A 20485-nucleotide genomic window follows, 5' to 3' on the forward strand; every position below is an offset into this window, starting at 1 on the left:
CTAGGACAGTTATAATCAAAAAGACACAATAAAAGTGCTGACAAGGATATGGAGAAATCAGAACCCTCAAACACTGCTAGTGGGAACGTACAGGAATTTTGGAAAACATTGGCAGTTTCTCAAGAAATTAAAAGTTATTACCAAATGATTCAGCAACTCCACTGCTAGGTATGTACCCACATAAAAACTTGTACACAAATGTTCACAGCAGCATTAGCCACAATAATTCCAAACTGGAAACAAATCCAATGTCCATCAACTGATAAATAAGCAAAATGTGGAATATCCATGTAACAGAAAATTACTCAGCCATCAAAGCAGTAAAGCACGCACTATAATGTGGACAAACCTTGCAAACATGCTAGTAAAATAAACCAGTCACCAAATACCACATGTTGTTTGCTTTCACTTGTAGATTGTGGTTGCCTAAGGCTAACAAGCTTGAGAGGAATGGGAAGTGACTACACAAGGTCCTTGGGGGATTATTAAAATGTTTGAAAATGAATTGTGGTGATGGCTACACAACTCTGTGACTATGCTTAAGACCATTTTAAATAAGTAAGTTGTATGGTATGTGAATTACATCTCAATAAAGCTGCTACTTTATTATTATTTTTTGGCCATACTGCTTGCTTGGTTTGCAGGATCTTAGTTCCCCGACCAGGAAGTGAACGCAGCCCCACAGCAATGAAAGCACCAAGTCTTAACCACTGGACTACCAGGGAGCTCCCAATGGTGTTATTTCTAAAATGTCACACAGATACCACAGTTCTCGGAGCTGCAATGGAATATACCTAACCTAGAAAATAAAACCTTATGGAAACCAAAATACTTCTTCAGAATAGTAGTAATACTTTAATAGTAAGAATAATAATAGTAACATTTTGGCCTAATGTTATACTACTTATATGATTTGAAATACTTTCAATTTGATGGCTGGTTAAATGAACCTTATTATATTCTATAATGGGATATTAAAAGCAGGTACTTTAAGTAATATTAAGAGTGTAGAAGACTACACTTCAAAAGACAAACATGGTTATCATAGTTTACTTTAAAAATATTTTACTATATTTACCACCTAATTCTTTTTAAATTAATATAATATAGGCTATAGTTAAAGACAATTATTTAACAATATGAGTTTATGTTAAAAAAAAAAAGTCTTATCTCCATCTTTCTCTACCTTGTCCTCTACTTCTCTACCCAGAAGTAATCACTATTTCCAATATATGGTAGAAGTACCACAAACCTTCTTCTGTATCTTGGTTTTCTTTTTATTATCTGTGTGATCAAATGAATGTATATCAGGAAAAATTTGTACAAGTGAAATTCTAACAGTATACATTTTGATTATTGCAAAGAGGTTGTTGCAATTTACACTACTGAAGAAAACCTTCTCACACCCATGCCCAAACACTTAAACTCCTTGATTTTTGCCAGTAACAGGTGAAAATGAACTAACTACCAAGAGTTTTGATTTTAATTTCTCCTTTTGAGTGAAGCTTAAAAATTTGAAACAAGATTTAAGGCTGTATATTTCTTTTTCTGTGTATTTTCTTCACCTTTTTTGCCAAATTTTCCTCTGGGCATTTTTTCTAAATGTTTTACTGTTTTTTTTGTTTTTACTTATTTAGAAAATTGACTGTTTATAAGTATGGAAAATATTTTCTCCCAGTTTCAATACATTTTGCTGCTGTGCAGAAGCTCTTCATTCATATACAGCAAAATGTATCAGCTTTAGAATCCATGGCCTCTAAATTAGTTTCTTCTTAAGTTGAAAAAAGTTGTGACAGACTTATGGACATGGGGAGAGGGGAGGAGAGGGAGAGATGTATGGCAAGAGTAACATGGAAACTTATATTACCACATGTAAAACAGAGCTAACAGGAATCTGCTGTAAGGCTCAGGAAACTCAAACAGGGGCTCTGTATCAATCTAGAGGGGGGAGATGGGGCAGGAGATGGGAGGGAGATTCAAATGCAAGGGGATATATGTATATCTGTGGCTGATTCACGTTGAGGTTTGACAGAAAACAACAAAATTCCGTAGAACAATCATCCTTCAATAAAAAAAATAAAAACGAAAGCAAGACATACAAAGGAAAAACTAGTTAAAAGATTATTTTGTTTCAATATGTGCAAATAAATTTTTAAACCTGGAAAAAAAAAGTTGTGTTTTTTTGGGGGGGGAGCTGCACTGGGTCTTTGTCGCTGAGCACAGGCATCTCTAGTTGCAGCAAGACAGGGCTACTCTTTAGTTGCAGTACACAGACTTTTCAACGCAGTGGCTTCTCTTGTTTGGAACACAGGTTCTAGGGTGCGAGAGCTCCAGTAGTTACAGTTCATAGGCTTAGCCGCCTATGCCAGTTCCCTGTGGCATGTGGAATCTTACCAGACCAGGGATCAAATCCGTGTCCCCTAAACTGGCAGGCAGATTCTTAACTACTGGACCATCAGAAGAGTCCTAAATTAATTTTGATATAAGGAGTAAGGCAGAAATCTAAGTTTCCAGATGGTTACAGAGTTGTTCCAATACCATTTATTAAATAATCCTCCTTAAAGGAAATACCCTCTCTGTTGTGTATTAAATTCTCCACAAATATACTCGACTCTGGCTTCTCTGGTGGCTCACTGATAAAGAATCCGCCTGCCAATTCAAGAGATCCAAGTTTGATCCCTGGGTCACGAAGATTCCCTGGAGAAAGAAATGGTAAACCACTCCAGTTCTTGCCTGGGAAATCCCATGGACAGAGGAGCTTGGCAGGCTACAGTCCATGGAGTGGCAAAGAGTCGGACACGACTGAGCAACTAAACAATACTCAACTCTATTCTGCTTTACTGCACTGCCTATTTCTGAATTTGGTAAGACTAGCTTCTCTCTACCCTCATCAATCTACTCTTTGCTTCATTTTATTAATATTCTATCTTTCCAAATACTTGTCATTTATTTATCTCCCCTTTCCTTCATATAGGTCTTTCATATTTCTTGCCAAGTTTATTCTTAGCTCTTTTATTCATTTTGTGGCTCTTATTAAAGTGGCATTTTAAATTCTACAACATTTTCTAATTAGCTGTTATTTGAAATATGCTTACAAAATTTCTGATGTTGCTTATGAGCTATAAATGCAAATAAGATACAATATTATAGCATACTAACTATGTAAAATATACTTGGAAAGTAACTGGGAAAGAAAAAGTTCAGAGTCCTAATACTGGTTTTACAGACCAAATAATATGGAAAATATCAAGGTTAAAATGTTACTATTTAGAGAGTGACAATGATTCTACCTGAGTCACAAAATAAGTGAAGATAGATATTTGGGAAATCAATATTCTAATCCAAAAACAAAAGATCTGAGAAATAAAAAGAATCTATTCTTACTACTACTCACAACAGTGAAGGAGATCTGGCACTAACCTATTGTCAGATTACTAAAGGAGAGTATTTGATTTTTGATATTTGAGGGGGCATTCTACAAATATAATAAAATCGTATCAGTAATTCTAAAATGTTTTATTCATAACCTAAAAACACAAACACACCCTCATGTGCTTTCCTCTTTTTTACAAAGACTGATAGCTTAAAGGTCACAATGGTTACGCAGTGATCTCTATAGGTAACACGTCTACTTTGGGGGACTTTTACACCAGGGCTCTTTTAAGATAACATAAAAAGACAAAAAACAAAGTTGTTTTTTTTTCCCCCTTTCCAATAACTTTTTAAATTAAACAGGTAACAAGACTAAACAACATAAATTAGAAAAATAAATCACACATACATGTCCAAAGGTAAAGCAAAAAGAGGGTGGCAACTCTCACAGTCTTCAATTTTGCTTTTATCTATACCTTATTCTTAGAAAGTATAAAATGATTTACTTCATAAAAAAGATGATAGCTCAAGCTATATTTTCTAATAGAGCTAAATCTTAAGCTTTGATTGAAAATAATATTATTATATAAAGTAACTGTTGCCAAGGCTAAGAAATTCCTGAACTGGACACAACACAAGGGGGTAGGGGGACAGAGGAGGAATCTCTGAACTGAAAAAGAGTGTTCCAAAATCTCAGGAAATTGTTTTTAAAGAAGAGACCACCCAAAATAGCCCCAAAGTATCAATTTTATAAACTAAACTGTCAGAAACATTTACTTAAAAACCTGTTTTCATGTGGCACTATATAAAGCAAAGTTGCTTTCTAGAAGGATAAAGGTATTGAAGATAAACAATAATAAAACACAAGTTATCAGTGTTTGAAGAATAGTGGAAATTGATACATGGGAGTCAGGTAAATAATGTAAGTAAAGAAAGCATTCATCCAATTAATAAAGCCTGAATAAAGAATCTCAGGTGACATTCACTTGCAAAATTGAAAAGGTTAAAATTATCCTTTATTAGCCCAAGAACTGTGAGAAAAGAAGTCCTAGTTTCACTGTGCTTACTTTTTCCTAACACCTGGTACAGTTTCCATAACACTTTTAACTTACTTTCCAACCAATGCTGCTGTTTACTTTCTTGTCCTGTCACTTACATAGCCAAACTTCCTTTGAAAGACTAATTTATGTTTATTGCCTCCACTTCCTTTCCCACCTTCAAGTCCATGACTCTTTAGCTCATGTAGTTTGGTTTCCCATCTTACCATAATACTTAAAATTACTTTTCAGGATCATCAGTCAACTTCTTGTTGCTAATTCCAAACTCAACCTTTCAATTACTCTCTCTGAAGCTCTAGCACTGTTTACCACTCTTGGTATTGCATTTTCTTCCTTTGGTTTCTGTATTGCTATACCCCCTGTTGCCCTACCTACCACAACTTCAGAGGTTAATTCAAATGTCAATGTCAGTGGGAAGTCTCCCTGATCCAAAACTGGATTAGGTGTCTCTCCAATGTGTTCCCTCAGTACCATGCCTCAGTACCATGCCCTACCAAAGCTCTTACCATTTTTTCTATGTCATTTTACTTATTTGCCCAGTTAACCTGTAAATTATGCCTTTATTCTCCACTGTTTCTAACATTTAGAATAGTGTCGAGTCTGCTGAATAAATGAAGGCTGTTTCCTCCACTATCAGTTATTAAGTATAGCACAATCCACACTGCAAATATCTACTTATGATTTTCAATTCTAATTTGTTCAAGGGCATTGAGAAAGTTATAGCGGTTATTTGTGAGCAGCTAGCTTCAGTACTTATATTTAAGGTTTATACTAAAGAGGAGCTGGCTGTAAGAGAGCAGGAAGGGAAATGCCAAGGAATAAGAAACCATACATAATCCGGAACAAACTTTTTGAGTCTTAGTATTACCTCATAGAACCATTTACATACACTATACAAATGTCAACTGGCAAAGAGAAACTGTTAAAGAAAGATAATAAAATGGTCAAAACACAAAACTAATGTATTTTTAATAGCAGTTTTTTAAATACTTAAGTTAGGACTGTGATTTAAGTAAAGGGAAATGAATATAGTTTCAGGCTGACAGAGATCTGAAACAATATCTTATTCAATTTATTTGAAAGGTTAAAAAAAAATGAGACTCAGCCAGATTAAATCATTTATTACCCAAAGCCAAGAAGCTAGTGTTACAGCTGTGACTGAGAATATGGGGTACTTCCCCTGGCACTCCAGACGTTAAAATACCATGTTTCCACTGTAGGGGACAAGGATTTGATCCCTGGTCGGGAAACTAAGATCCTGCACGCCGCATGGCAAGGCCAAAAAAAATTTTTTTAATTCGAAAATAAAATAAGAATGACTTAAGAATCTGGAAATTCAATTTAGTATTTTAGCTACTAAATTTTTTTGACTGAAAATTTTAATCAGTTGATTTATTTTTTAGGCCACACCATGTGGCATATAGAAACTTAGTTCCCTGACCAGGGATCAAACCTGTGCCCCCTGCACTGGGAATGAGGAGTCTTAAGCACTGGACCACCAGGGAAATGCTCCTACTAAATTATTTTAACTCTGATTTTCCAGTTCTCTAAGAGCATATTAATTAACTTTCTTTTAATACTCTTCTAAGTGCTTGTATGTGCAAACAAATTAATTTCCTTCAAATGAGAACGTTTAAAGGTACACATGTCAAATTCTAAGATTAATAACAAAAAACCTTCAATATGTTAAAATATATAATACTGGTGACAAAGTTCTGGTATATACTAATTACTATAAAAACCTGCTTAACTATTACAATAGAGAATATAAACAAGATGGTTATAATTGTTGTAAAATTAAATTAGCCTTAGATATCTTTAAACATCTTAAGAGGTGAATTCTGAGTAATTAAATACATTTTTTTGGCCATAAATGTAATTTTCCTATGGTTACTAATAAAGTGCTTTCACAAGAAGAAGATTGTGTTTATTTAAGCATAACATTTCTTCACTAGATAAGTCAAAGTAAATCCTCTAAATACAATAGGTTTTAGGAGGGATACACGTACTAAAGAATAGCTGTTGGATTGGCTCTGTATGTGTGAAAATCTTTTGTTAAGAAGAGTCCTGAAAGCTCCCTAGTGAAATAGCATTAAAGACATTTTGTTAAGTGTTTTGGATATTCTAAAAACTTAAGTTTTAAATCTACTTTAATTTGGATAAAAATAATTCTATTTGCTGCCTACCTATTAACACAATTCTCCCATAGAGGTAAAGCAAAAAGATTCAGGTGTATAGTGACAACTTGGACAAGTTGCAGCTTTAAAAAGCAAATGAGGATGGGGAAGGGCTGAGAGACAAGCTCTTACTCTTCTTTATTCTTAATATATGGATAGGTTACTGCTTTGCTACAATCCCAGACTCCCAGAACTGCCTTTGTTGAAATAACGAAATGTCAATTTATCCTCTGAAGTAGAGTCAGCAGTGCTGGCCTTAAACTACCAGATACTCACCGAGTTAGGGTAGTTCAAGTAGCAGATCTGACAAGGCATATCCTGTGCTGATGACCTTGTATTCATCTGGCGTGTTCGAGACTTTTTACTTGGATTAATTACATGACACTCAGCAAAGAGCTTCTCCAGGTTTCCATCAAAGTACCTGCATTATTTAAACAGAAAGGATGAGAGCCCTGCAACAGCACACTGTTAGAGCTCTCAAAAACCTGATTTTCTATAGGGAAAAGCAAAGAAGTGAATTAAACCAAGACCATATTCCTTCTTGCTCAGAGAAAATGTGTTGTATGGCTACAAACTGTAGCAAACAGAAGTATATGTACAGGTAAGCAGATCAAATTTTTGCTCTTTTAACATTTTTTACTTTGTTTTTATCCTGAGAAGTTAAGATATTAGTATATTAACAGAACTACAACTAAAATCTATGGATAAAAGTTGTATTATCTCTAACGGTACCTTATGAAAAGTGTGTTTTAATAGGCTAGGCTATATTTTACACCAATGAATTAATTTTATTAATAATTTTAGTTCTACCAGTTTAAATACATTAGTGAGTAAACTACCTACAAAGCATACTTTATCCCACAACTCATTTAAAAATTAAACTACTACATGTGTCTCTTTCTACAAAAGACTTGCTTTCTAAATATTCTTTGAAAATAATTTTTAATTTATTAGGGTAGGGGAAGAAGGAGGAAACAAAAAAGTATATCTTTAAAAGTTTTTATATCAAATAATCTATATATTCATTTTTTCATATAAAGTATGTATCTATATTTACAGAAGTAGTTCACTAAGATATCAACAGCATAGTATGGCAAGTACTAGCTAGAGAGTTACGACTAAACTGTAAACTTCTTGACAGAAGATACGGGTAAATACTTAGCACAATGTTTCCCATTAATCCAGTAAGACATGGTCTTTGGTCTCCTGAAATATCTTAATATTCTAAATGGAAAAGCAACAGATTAAAGAAAAAACTTTCAATTTAATCAGCAAAAATGTTAACATGGAATCTGATCAATTTACTTTTTAACTTAAGTACAGGCTTAAATAACTTCAATGTTCTTTATATATAAACAAGAGGTTCTCCAGTTAAAAAATTATCGATACTCAAAAGAGTTCCCAATAGTTTTCATGAAAGTCTTCTTCAGGCATTGTATCAAAGCATTTACTGCATCTCCAGAACATCACTCATGAGAACCACCACCACTCTCTAAAGACAAATAAATATCCTTTTATAAATGCTTTGACTACAATTATGTTTCAATGAAATGGTCATGTCATCAATCAAAATGTCAACATATTATTAATATAAAAGGGGAACGCATATGAAGTTGTCTCTGATGATTCAGCTAATCAAAATATATAGAGCAGAAAAATCAAATGTTTTTCTTCACAAGTTATCTTTGAAAACACCTAAGATATAAGTTTTATCTGAAAAGTTGAAACATATGAAGAAAACACTAAATATGAATAAGTATTCCAATTAACCCCTTGTTTTTTAATTAAAAAAAAAAAATTTGTGGACACAAGAAAACACAAACTCCAGTTATCAAAAACTTGAAAATTAACAACTAATACTTCGGTGAACAGTCTAGGTAGCATTCTATGCAAATACAAAGAGACGTGCACATCTGATATCATCTCATATTCCAGGCTTATTACCTGCTTTCTTCACTAAACAATATGTAACACCACCTTTGTCCATGAGTATGGGGTTACATTATTTTCACTGTTGCATAATATTTCTCTGTAGGTATATACTATAATATACTTAACCAACCTTATACTGAAAGATATTTAGAGATGTTCCACATACAGACAATCCTAGATTAAAATACTGCCCCATCTGATGGGGGGAATATATCTAGACTTGTATTTCTTTATTAGTGAAACTGAATATATTTTTCGTGAAGATACTGCTATTAGTTTATGAGTTCAGCGAGTAAATGAAGAGTAATCCTTTGTTTTATGGACTGCTTTCTTCCCAGTTTCCAACTTGCCTCTAAATATTGTTTAATGGTGTTTAACTGCCACTTTTAATTTTTCTGTGGGCGAATTTACCATGCAACACTGTTGTGATTTATGGATTTCATAAACTTCTTAAAAATTATCTCTATATGCAAAGACTATAGAAGTTTATTCATGATTTAGGCCTTTCCTTTAAACTGTTTCCATTAAAACTGTTGATTTACGTGGAAATTATTTTCGTGCAGTAAGAAGAAAGCAGGGGTTCCATTTAATTTTAAGCCAAATGGCTAGCCACTACTGAAGGGTGTTTCAACTACTGAAATACTTCCTTCTACCTTAAAGGTATCAATTTAAACCTCATCTCCTTAAACAAATCTTCTTTGACAGTTCCTCCTCTTCATATTAGGTAAGGCTCCCTTGTATTACATCCTCACAGTATTTTGTACTCCTGTGTAACAAATCATATTACTAACCCTGTAATCACTGTTTATGTTTTTCCTGTGAAAGATAAAGTGAAAGTAGCTTAGTTGTGTCCAACTCTTTGTGACTCTGTGAGCTATATAGCTCACCAGGCTCCTCTGTCGATGGAATTCTCCAGGCAAGAATACTGGAGTGGATTGCCATTCCTGTAATCACTATTTTATGTTTTTCCTACTAGAATGTAAACCCCATGAGGACTATTTTATTACTGTAGCAGCCCTATTATCTGTAAGAGTTCAATTTCTTTTTAGAGAACAAAGAGATAATAATAAATCTGAATTTCTTTATTTAGGAATATTTCTTAAAGATAGCAATATATTATAGTTTATAGTTTTCAGTCCATTCTAGAAGGCAAATAACCTTCAAATACAGCCCAGGTAAACAGAATGGAGAACTGAAAAATCAACTCATATTGCTGGTCATAGCAGGCAGGCCAAGAAATTTTGTTCATTTAAGTTCCATTTTACAGAAATGTAACACTTTAAAATTTGTTTTTATTTTTATTCATCACATGCTCTGTCCACCGAAGACTTTGCTATGGTTATTTGGAAAGATACTGAAGTCTAATTTATTGTTATAGAACATACCTTAAAATGGGTATTTAAACCAATTTTGCCAATTGTATATAATACATTGACTGTCCTTATATAATACCCTACACTTAACTCTAGGTTGGAACTTCCCGGAACTCTTCCCAGTTGATTACCATTTTACATAATTTTTCCACTAATTACATTGTTTTCACATTGTATAGCTTTTCTTTCAAGAATAGTAAAAACTGCTTTCTATTTCCTAAGCCTGACAGCCCTAATTACTTAGACATAATTAAAATGTTGTGTTTTAAAAAATTTATCGGCCTCCCTCAGGCCTTAGTTTTGGCACGTGGATCTTTTGTTGTGTCATGCAGGATCTTTCACCGCGGTGCAAGAGGTCAGTAGTTGCAGCTCAAGGGCTTAGTTCTCTGTGGCATGTGACCAGGGATCAAATCCATGTCCCCTGCGTTACAAGCTGGATTCTTAACCACTGAACCACCAGGGAAGTCCCTAAAATGTTTAATTGTATTCAAATGCTCATTTTAGCCACACTACTACTCATGACAACCTCCATTTCTTCTGGTACCTGTTGTTACTGAAGTCTTTAGTAAAAATAATTCTCATTTTATAATTCAAATCATTTTCAACTGACATATATTCAAGGTTTCTTCATTCTTGAAGTATAGTTCTATAGGGTTGATCTTAGCATTTAACTTTCTCTTTCAAAATGCCAATTCAGGTAATAATTATTTCAAGAGCTTTTAGCTATTAAGATCTGCTGGATTTACACCCAATCTTTGTTCATCTGTCTTCCTTGCCTACCATCTACTAATTCCTTCTTTGTCCTTTTCTTCTCTTACATGTCTTCATTTTCCATAGTACCTGCTCTATTTCTGGCTATTGCCAACATGCTTTCAATACATTATTGACCAGGGGATTTTTGCAGAAACACCTGTGGCCCGCAAGTTGTTATCCAAGTGAATACCTGAAAGGTCTCCCGTCAGTAACGTTCAGGTAACAAAAGACATATTACTATGTCTATGGTCAATAACGAGGTAACTTCTGCAAGATTACTGCTTGTCCCTTTTTTTCCCCCCTTAGTTCTGTCAGCTTCCTTTTATCTTGTTCTGTTATTTCATCAGTTTATCTTTGATCTCTTATCTCAAAGTCTATTGCTTACTTTAATCTTCTTAAAAAGAACAAAGAAGCTTTTTTTCAACCTACTAATTATGACAGTTTTATAAGGACTACTAGAGAGTAAAGCGTCTGCCTACAATGCAGGAGACTTGGGTTCGATCCCTGGGTCGGGAAGATCCCCTGGAGAGGAAATGACAACCCACTCCAGTACTCTTGCCTGGAAAATCCCATGGACTGAGATGCCTGGTAGGCTACAGTTCATGGGGTTGCAAAGAGTCGGACATGACTGAGCGACTTCACTTTCACGCTCAAGAATATATGTGGATTCTTAACTTCTCAGACTTTGTATACCTGGGTCACTACATATTTGAATGTTCCTTCAGTTTGCTGGCTTTTACGTACATCCTTGCTGGTCAAAACAGACCAAGATGAAGAGAGACTAATTCAGTGTAAGGCAATTTAGTTCAAGTACCTTGCTTAATGAGTTAACACACATATTTCTCTCTGCTTCACTGACTCCAGTACACAGGTGCAAAGATTATCATAAAACAATACTATCTTCCTTTCCTACAAAATCTAACTATCCTTTTGACAAAATCATATTGATGAAAAGAAAAACAGAATGGCAGTATTGCTCTTTTCCTTCAGTCCAGATTTTCTTCAGTGGGGCAAGGGCATGATGATTACAGTATCCCCACTCCATCTCTCACAAGGCCTAGATTTTTCTAGATAAAGATTGTTAGAAGGGCTGGGGATTCCCTGATGGTCTAGGGGTTAGGACATCATGCTCTCAATGCTGGAGCATCATTAGATTCCTGGTTGGGAAAGTAGGATTCTGCAAGCTGTGCAGTGCAGCAAAATAAGTTAGAAGAGCAACATGAGAGGGTCTTCAGTAGAGATTTATGTGTGTGGTGTGTGGGATCTGAGTTCCCCAACCAGGCATCAAACCTGTGCCCTCCTGCACTGGAAGCGGGGATTCTTAGCCACTGGACCACCAGGGAAGTCATTCAGTATGTTTTCAGAAATATAGCTAAGCAAACTGGCACTTAATCAGTCAACTCTCCAAAATATTTAGATCTTAATTTTTCATTTTCCTTGAATATGAGAAATATACCAAGTAATATGAATTAAATTTCAAGGCAGGAACAATTACAGCTTAAAAACTAAGTCTGGTTATAGAAGTATATATATAGCTGGCTAGTATGTCTTCTTGAATTCCAAATGACTGGCATCATTGTTTGCCATGTCAATAATTTTGTCGTTATGAGCTTTTCTTAAAAGCCACTTATCACAGTAAATTTGATAAGAATTCAGGGAATAAGGCGATAGGGGTGGGGGGCGGTGGGGGAATCATACAACTCAGATCAGGAGCTAGAACACTGCTAGTACTTTACAAACCCTCCAAACACCTCTTTTTCAGTAACAAGCTCTCCCCCCAAGAGATAATCACTACTCCATTTTACCACCTAAATATCTACCCTCAAACAATGTAACTTATTTTTGCCTGTTTTTGAATTTCATATAAACAGAACCATATTGAGGCCAGGTATTCTGTTGCATTTGTTTTCCTTTCACTAAATATGTTTTTAAGATTCATCTATGTAGTCAGTTGTTGCACTATTTTACTTTTCATTCCTGAATTATATAAATATACCACAGTTACCTACCTATAGACACCTGAGTTGTTTGTAGCTTGTGCTCGTATGGGTAACAATGCTATGAACACACTTATATATAACCTTCAATTTAGACATACTTATTTTTCTCTGTATACCTGGGAGTGGAATTATTGGGTCAAAGATATGCAATTGTATTGCTGCTAATTGAAAAATAAATTTTTATAATTCTAAAATCATTTAACAACTTTTCTGTAGATTCCTTTGGATTTACAATATATACCATTCATATCAGTGATTAACTGTCTAGTATCTGCCTTACAACCATTATACTTTATTATTATTGGTATACTACTGGCTAGGATCTCCTTCAGTATATGTTGAATATGAGCAAAGATAACAGACACCCATGTCTTGAACTCCATATAAAAGGGAAATATTTTCAACATTTCATCATGAACTATATCTCCTACAGATGCTTTTATAGATTTTTAGATTAAGTTTCCTTTTGTGCCTACTTTGCTAATGGTGTTTCTTTTTTAAAATCATGAATAATTGGTAATTTTCAGCAACTGCTCCTCTGCATCTACTGAAATATTATTCTCATTTATTTGTTCCAGTGACCATATTTAACTGTTTCAAGTTAAACCAACCTAGCATTTCTGGGATAAATCTTGGCCATGCTGGATTATTAATTCTTTTTATGTACTGCTGGATTATTAATTCTTTTTATGTACTGCAGGATTCAATTTGCAAATATTTGGGGTTTTTGTTTCCCTTGGCAACTATGTATATGATAGAAACTGACGTGTAATTTTCCTTTGAGCTTTAGTATCAACGTTGTGATAGCTTCAAGAAGGGGGAGCAAACTCTTTTTCTGTTTTCTAAAAGAATATAAAGTTATGTATTATAAGGTTAGAATTTCTGTCTCATTAAATGTTGGTCCAAGTTCCCAGTGTATCCAATCTGGACTTGGACTTTATTCAAAGTTTCACTTCACAGTTATAACCCCATAAGAGTTTTATCTTTCTTACGTAAATTTTTGTAAAAGCAAATTCCTAAGAATTTATCCATTTCATGTAAAATTTCAACCTAGTTATTAACAGTATCTTTTTTTTAAGTATCTTAGGATTCAAAGGGACATTCATTACTGATATTGGTTATTTGTGCTTTCTTTTCTTGACTAATCTCATCTTTTGTCTTCTTGATCCCTTTTACTGTATGTTTCTTTTCCATTTCATTAAAGTCTCCCCCAGTATTTCTTCTTGTACATATTCTCTCTGAATTTATTTTGTTCTTTTTCTATTGGACATATCTAGCTCATCATCTTGAGACTTAAGATGAAAGCTTAGCTTATTACTATTCTTATACATGCACTTTACATGTATTTATACATGTTTTAGCACAAATTAGGCAGCTGTCTACAATTATTTTCCCTTAACATTCTAATAGTTGCTTAAATAGCATTTATGAATATTTGAAACTTTAATAAACATGGATAGAATCTGAAATGTTGGCTTAAAAAATACAAATGCTAGGTACAACACAGAGCCACTTTAATATTAATTTTAAAGGATAGCACCGTTTCTGAACACATTTCCATGATTATAGTATTCTAAATAGTATTCTAGATTAGCACTTATTTTCTTTCATCTACTGAGGGATCATCCTAACATCACTTTCACTTTTAGTACTGGGAAATCAGCTATCCTCTGGAAGAATATATACTTTCAATTTCTATTTTTCCCTCTACATACATTATATATATACACACATAGTTTCACTTTTTGTAAATAATCCTTCTTGTATCTTATTGCTCTTATGATTGTCTGTTTATGTTTACAGGTTTACTACGATGTTTTAAAATGTAGATTTCTTTTTACCGTATTTAATAAAATGCTTTGGCACCAAAATTAATGATCTTACCAGAAAGTGAAATGGGAAATTTTTCACATAAGTCAAATTATCAATCTTGTTGGACTGTAAGGTGCCATCAACTGAAAGATGCATTTAGATTTCAGACAAATATCTAAGGTGTGAAAAACTACATCTTAGAATCAATAAAAACAGCATTGTATTATGCATCAGTCAGTTCAATTAAGTCACTCAGTTGTGTCCGACTCTGCAGCCCCATGAACTGCAGCACGCCATGCCTCCCTGTCCATCACCAACTCCCAGAGTTTACTCAGACTCGTGTCCATTGAGTCGGTGATGCCATCCAACCATCTCATCCTCTGTTGTCCCCTTCTCCTCCCGCCTTGAACCTTTCCCAGCATCATGGTCTTTTCCAATGAGTCAGCTCTTTGCATCAGGTGGCCAAAGTACTGGAGTCTCAGCTTCAACATCAGTCCTTCCAATGAATATTATTTTGCATGGGAACAGTTAAAATCTCTTACCAATCTATAAAAATTGGTCATTAAAGCTTCAAATATCACCTCTGCCCCATTTTCTCCTCTTTTTCTAAACTCAATGGAGACCTTCTTGTATGTTTTATGTTTCTTCTCTTGTGTATTTTCCATCCATCAGTGTGTGTGCATAATTCTGAATAGTGTTTTGATTTCCTATTAGGTTAGTGCAAAAGTAATTGCATTTTGCACTGCTGAAATCTGCAACTTGATACTGGAATACATTCTTAAATGTGGTTATGTTATACACCATTTTAATGCACAGTTCTTGCTTTATGTTTTTTGCTAATGACTTATTGCTTGCTATTTATATGTATTTTACACTGTAGAAATAATGTTAGACAAAAAGAAATTTCGAGTGATTTTATTCAAGTTCAAAATTGGTCATAAAGCAGTAGAAACAACTCACAATATCAACAACGCATCTGGCCCAGGAACTGCTAAGGAATGTACAGTGCTGTGGTGGTTCAAGCAGTTATGCAAAGGAAACGAAAGCCTTGAAGATAAGGAGTACAGTGGCTGGCCATCGGAAGGTGACAATGACCAACTGAGAGAGCCATCATCAATGCTGATCCTCTTAAAACTACGGGATAAGTTGCCAAAGAACTCATCATCAAACATTTTATGGTCATTTGGCATTTGAAGCCAACTGGAAAGGTGAAAAAGTATGGTAAGTGGGTGCCTCATAAGCTGACTATAAATCATCATTTTGCAGTGCCTTCTCTTATTCTACACAACAACAAACCATTTCTTGATCTGATTGCAAAGTGCGATGAAAAGTGGATTTTATACAACAGGTGACAACTAGATCAGTGGCTAAACAGTGAAGAAGCCGCAAAACACTTCCCAAAGCCAAACTTGAACCAAAAATAGATCATGGTCACTGCTCAATGGTCTGCTGCCAGTCTGATCCACTACAGCTTTCTGAATCCCGGTGAAACCATTACATCTGAGATGTATGCTCAGCAAATCAGTGAGATGCACTTAAAACTGCAATGCCTGCAGCCAGCACTGGTCAACAGAAGGGGCCCAACTCTTCTCCATGGGAATGCCTGACTGCACGCCATACAGCCAAGGCTTCAAAACAGAAAGAACTGCGCCACAAGTTTTGCCTCAGCCGTATTTACGTGACCTCTTACCAACCAACCACCATTCCTCAAGCACCTCAACAAGTTTTTGCAGGGAAAATGTTCCATAACCAGCAGGAGGCAGAAAACGCTTTCCAAGAGTTTGTCAACTCCTAACACATGGAGTTTTATGCTACAGGAATAAACAAACTTATTTCTCATTGGCAAAAACGTGTTGATTATAACAGTTCCTATTTTGATTAATTAACACGAACATGTGTTTGAGCCTAGTTACAATGATTTAAAATTCAGGATCCAAAACTTCAATTACTTTTGCACCAATCTAATAGTACACTAAATCTGTTTAGCTGTTAAACTAATTCACTGAATTAATTTTGCTTATTTTAATAAGCTTTTTTTTTTCCTTCTGAATCTGTATGACAGCTCATACATTCTAATTCCCTGATAAAAGCATACCTGTTTTAGTTTACTAATTTAGTGTGACTAATTCTAATACCTAGAATCTCAAGTTAGTATACTTTAATTATAAAAAATAATTTGAGGAAGTAGTTTGAGGCCTTGCTGCTTTTCCCTAGAAAAAATTTATACTTGGTTCTGTCAGGTGTCTGGGTACATTAACAGTTTGGAACCATCTTAATTCAACTTCAAGGCTTGAGGTTTTCTGGGCCACTCAGATGACCTGAATACTATCTTCAGTCTTTAGGAGAGCTAGTTTACCTAATCCTCATTCTTGGTGAGATGAGAACTCCAACTTTTTTCTCACTAACCAAAGGCGAACAAAAACCACAGCTCAGTCTCCTGGCTACCTCTTCTGGATCAGCATATGCCTCTAGGGCACAGCAGACCTGGGTACTTGACTCATCTGTCTAGATTTCCAAGTTCTCTTGGGTTTTAACCCTCTATTTCTTATTTTACTAATTATCAGATGTTCTTTGTTATTATATTTAGTGGATGGAATGAGTCCCAGAAGTTTTCCAGTCTCCTTTATTTTCTGTTAAACTCCTTCACATCTCTTTCATCAATACTCTGCTTTCAATTAACTGTCACCCAACCTAAGTCAAGCCAATTTTTATCTGTATTATTGAAATAGTCTTCCACTTGGTCTTCTTGCCTTCAATCAGCTCATACTGTTAGTTTTTTTTCTATAATAATGTTTTTATATTAAATTTCTCCATAAAACTTTTAAGGGCTTTCCACTAAACAGTGGAAAAGTCAAATTTTATTTGCTAAGCATTCAAGGTCTTCCAAAATGTACTTTCCACTAAACACATCCAATCATTTCCTCTCTATTCTTCATGTAAATCTCAATTACCATTCAACACATGTTCCTTAAACACCCCCCATACCAAAACTATTTTCTGAACCTGTAATACCCAGGTTTTCACATTCCCCTGACCTTCTAAGTCCAATCAAATGCTATCTCATCAATAAATTCTTAACCACAATAGCAATAATAAGATAATACATTTGCTGCTTTCTATACACTGCTCCCCACTAACACCTGAGTTGTTTGAAGAGGAAAAACTGCTATACTGTAGAACAGTGATGAATGCTATCACAAAAGTCTGCCATCTGACAAACCAACTTTACTTTCACATTCTAGCAGTTATCTGTGAAGCAATATACTATTATTAATGTGGTTAAGGAAAGCTACATACTATCACAATAACGTACAAGGGCTAACCCCCATACTTAATTACTCAATGGGTGTTAATGCTTCAGAATGAAAAGTGGAAAGCTATTTGCAACATAGGGTGGAAAAGACTGATATCCATTTTTATTAAGATTCTTTGATCACACCTGTCCATTAAAAGTAGTCATCAGCCACCTGTACTGCTCCTCACTTCAGACAGGCCAGTTAACTTATTAACTAACATTCACCTTATATATTACTGACTACAGTGAGTATTAAAATTTAACAAAACATACCTATAAGAAAAGAAATCTGAGCTGCAGAAAAGAAGATACCAACTTGTTACTTGCTACTAACTGTAAAGGAGTTTAATCTGGCACAGGGTGGTGGTGGTAGGTGGATTTGTCTCAAACTCCTGACAAACTGAAATCTGATTTATATGCATATCATACATTAAAATAAAAGTTCTACTGTAGAAAAACAAAAGCTAGAAAGGGCTGAATTTAAAGTATTTACTAAACACTATATATGTCAGGAATTGTGTTAAGTGCTAGGAATGAAAAACTAGTGAGGTATTTTCTACATAAGGAACTCTAGCTCGATCCATGGGTTGGGAAGATACCCTCAAGTAGGAAATGACAAACCACTCCAGTATCCCGTGGACAGAGGAGCCTGGTGGACTGTAGTACGTGGGTCGTGAAGAGTCGGACACAAGTGTTCTTCAACGAGAAATTTACTCTATCAGAGGTAAGGAGATACTCAATTTTCAAAGACTGCAATAGCAGAATTACTAGTCGTGGTGTCACACGCTCAATATTTGATGCTACAAGCTGTGATGCCTGTGTCCAATAGCACCAGGAACAGCTCTTCCATTAAAAAAGTTCGGCATTTTCCTGAACTCAGACTTCACGGCTGATTCTCAATATGTAATGTCTTTTCCACTTAACTTCTCAGTTTGCTTACAAATAAAAACCCTAATTGATATACCAGAAAAGGAGACAGTTCAAGATAACAAATTAAATAATGAAAGCAACATGCCACAAAAATTATGATAGAATCAAAGCCCAGATGGAAAGGTTGGCCTTAAAGAAAGACAGACTTGTTATTGCTGTACTTCTGATTCTCTGATTTGTTCACCTGGAGGATCATGGGAAGAAGCCTAGTCAATAGAGAAAATTCTATTTAATTTGTAAAACAGAAAATAAAGATATCTGCAGAGTTAAAAAGCAGAATGCTGGGTAAGAAAGAAAATGGCAAAAGTCTGGAAAGCTGTTATAAGAGACAAAAGAGACCAGAAAGTTAAAATGGTCCCTTGTCTACCAGCCCCTCCCCACCTTCACCAAAATTTATTTTTCAAAAGAATAAATCACTCATGTTTAGGGTCAGGACAGATCTGTTTAAGCTATGGACTAGAAGTCCAGGAGGCAAGTAAGAAGAATTATTGTTAAGAATCTATTTATACCTATATTGCTATTGCTGGACTATGGATTCCCTCCTCCAGGACAGGGACTATGGCTCACTAATAAACACAAGAAATATTGATATGCTTAGTATATGGAAAAGAGAGAGAAAGAAATTTAAAACTTCACAATTTTTACTAAGGTAAGAATCATCTTTAAGTATGTCAAAATGAATAGAAATAATACTTGAATTCATTTTGTGTCACCAACTGGAAAACAAGATTTTTTTTTAATGCTATGTAACAAAATTCACTGGCCATATTATCTGTCTTTGCTTGCAATTCCTGGGATCCTAAATATTATAAAATTATCATACAAGTAACTTTCACTTTTATACTTAAGAACTGGGAGACGCACAGTGTCACTGAAGCTAAGCCTCCTTATAATTCCGTGTTTCTTTTCATTCTTCAAGGATATTAATGGGGTGAGAGGAGAGGTAAGAATGGAAAAGGGCCCGGGCATTGACATTTACAAAAATTCTTAGGTAATTTCTATGTACTTTAATAGCTTACCAACTAACTGTCTTGAGTCTCCTGGGTAACAATTATATTGTCTTCACAGAATTTCTCTTATATGAATTTCTTTTTTAAAAGAATTATTTTTAATGTTTTATTTTCTTTGGGTCATGCTGTGCAGCACATGTGATCTTAGGTCCTCGATCAGAGATCAAATTCACGCCTCTAGCACTGGAAGTACAGAGTCTTAACCACCGGACCACCAGAGAAGTCTTTTTTTTTTTTTTTACAGAAAAGTGCTTTCATTACAAGTAAATGTTTATTTTCTGAATTAAGTAATTATTTTGTTATAAACTTTTCTGCTATTTTAAGGGAAATTCACAGAATACAAAAAAGCATAAAGAATTTTTAAAAATCCATAATCCTCCCATCCCCAAAACAATCTTCATGCCACTTATTTAATTTTCCATGTATTATTTTATGTATTAGAACTCCCAGTACATTTAAATGGTGGTGACCGTCAATAACCTTGTTTGATTTTAACTGGCACATTTCTAATATTTCAAAATTATGTATAGCTTTGCTATAGGTTATTAGTTGATATCCTTTATTAATCTAAGCAATTACCTTATTAGTTTGCAAAAAATTATTTTTTTTCTGACTCAGGGGTAAATACACAATATTATTAATACATTGCTGACATTTATAATTACCTTCTGGCTTCTCTTCATCAACCTGTTAAAAGTAGTAAATGCTACAGACAAGTTTTTCCCTAAAGGTGAACCATTCTTGCATTCTTAGGAGAAATTCTACTAGACCAT

At 34.6% G+C, this 20485-nt stretch overlaps 1 protein-coding gene across 2 annotated transcripts in view; it reads right to left on the reverse strand.

Annotated features, from left to right (window-relative positions):
- ARIH1 (ariadne RBR E3 ubiquitin protein ligase 1) overlaps positions 1–20485 on the reverse strand; it is a 104595-nt gene that overhangs the window by 31500 nt on the left and 52610 nt on the right. For both annotated transcript variants that reach the window (XM_086322661.1, XM_086322662.1), the window contains one exon: positions 6884–7028. In XM_086322661.1, the coding sequence (XP_086178787.1) occupies positions 6884–7028 (145 nt within the window). The remainder of the gene's footprint in view (positions 1–6883; positions 7029–20485) is intronic.

This window comes from Bos grunniens, chromosome 10 (assembly GCF_055505025.1).
Source record: "Bos grunniens cultivar Pamir isolate PY7600 chromosome 10, Bosgru_T2T1.0, whole genome shotgun sequence".
NCBI classification, from domain to species: Eukaryota; Metazoa; Chordata; class Mammalia; order Artiodactyla; family Bovidae; genus Bos; species Bos grunniens.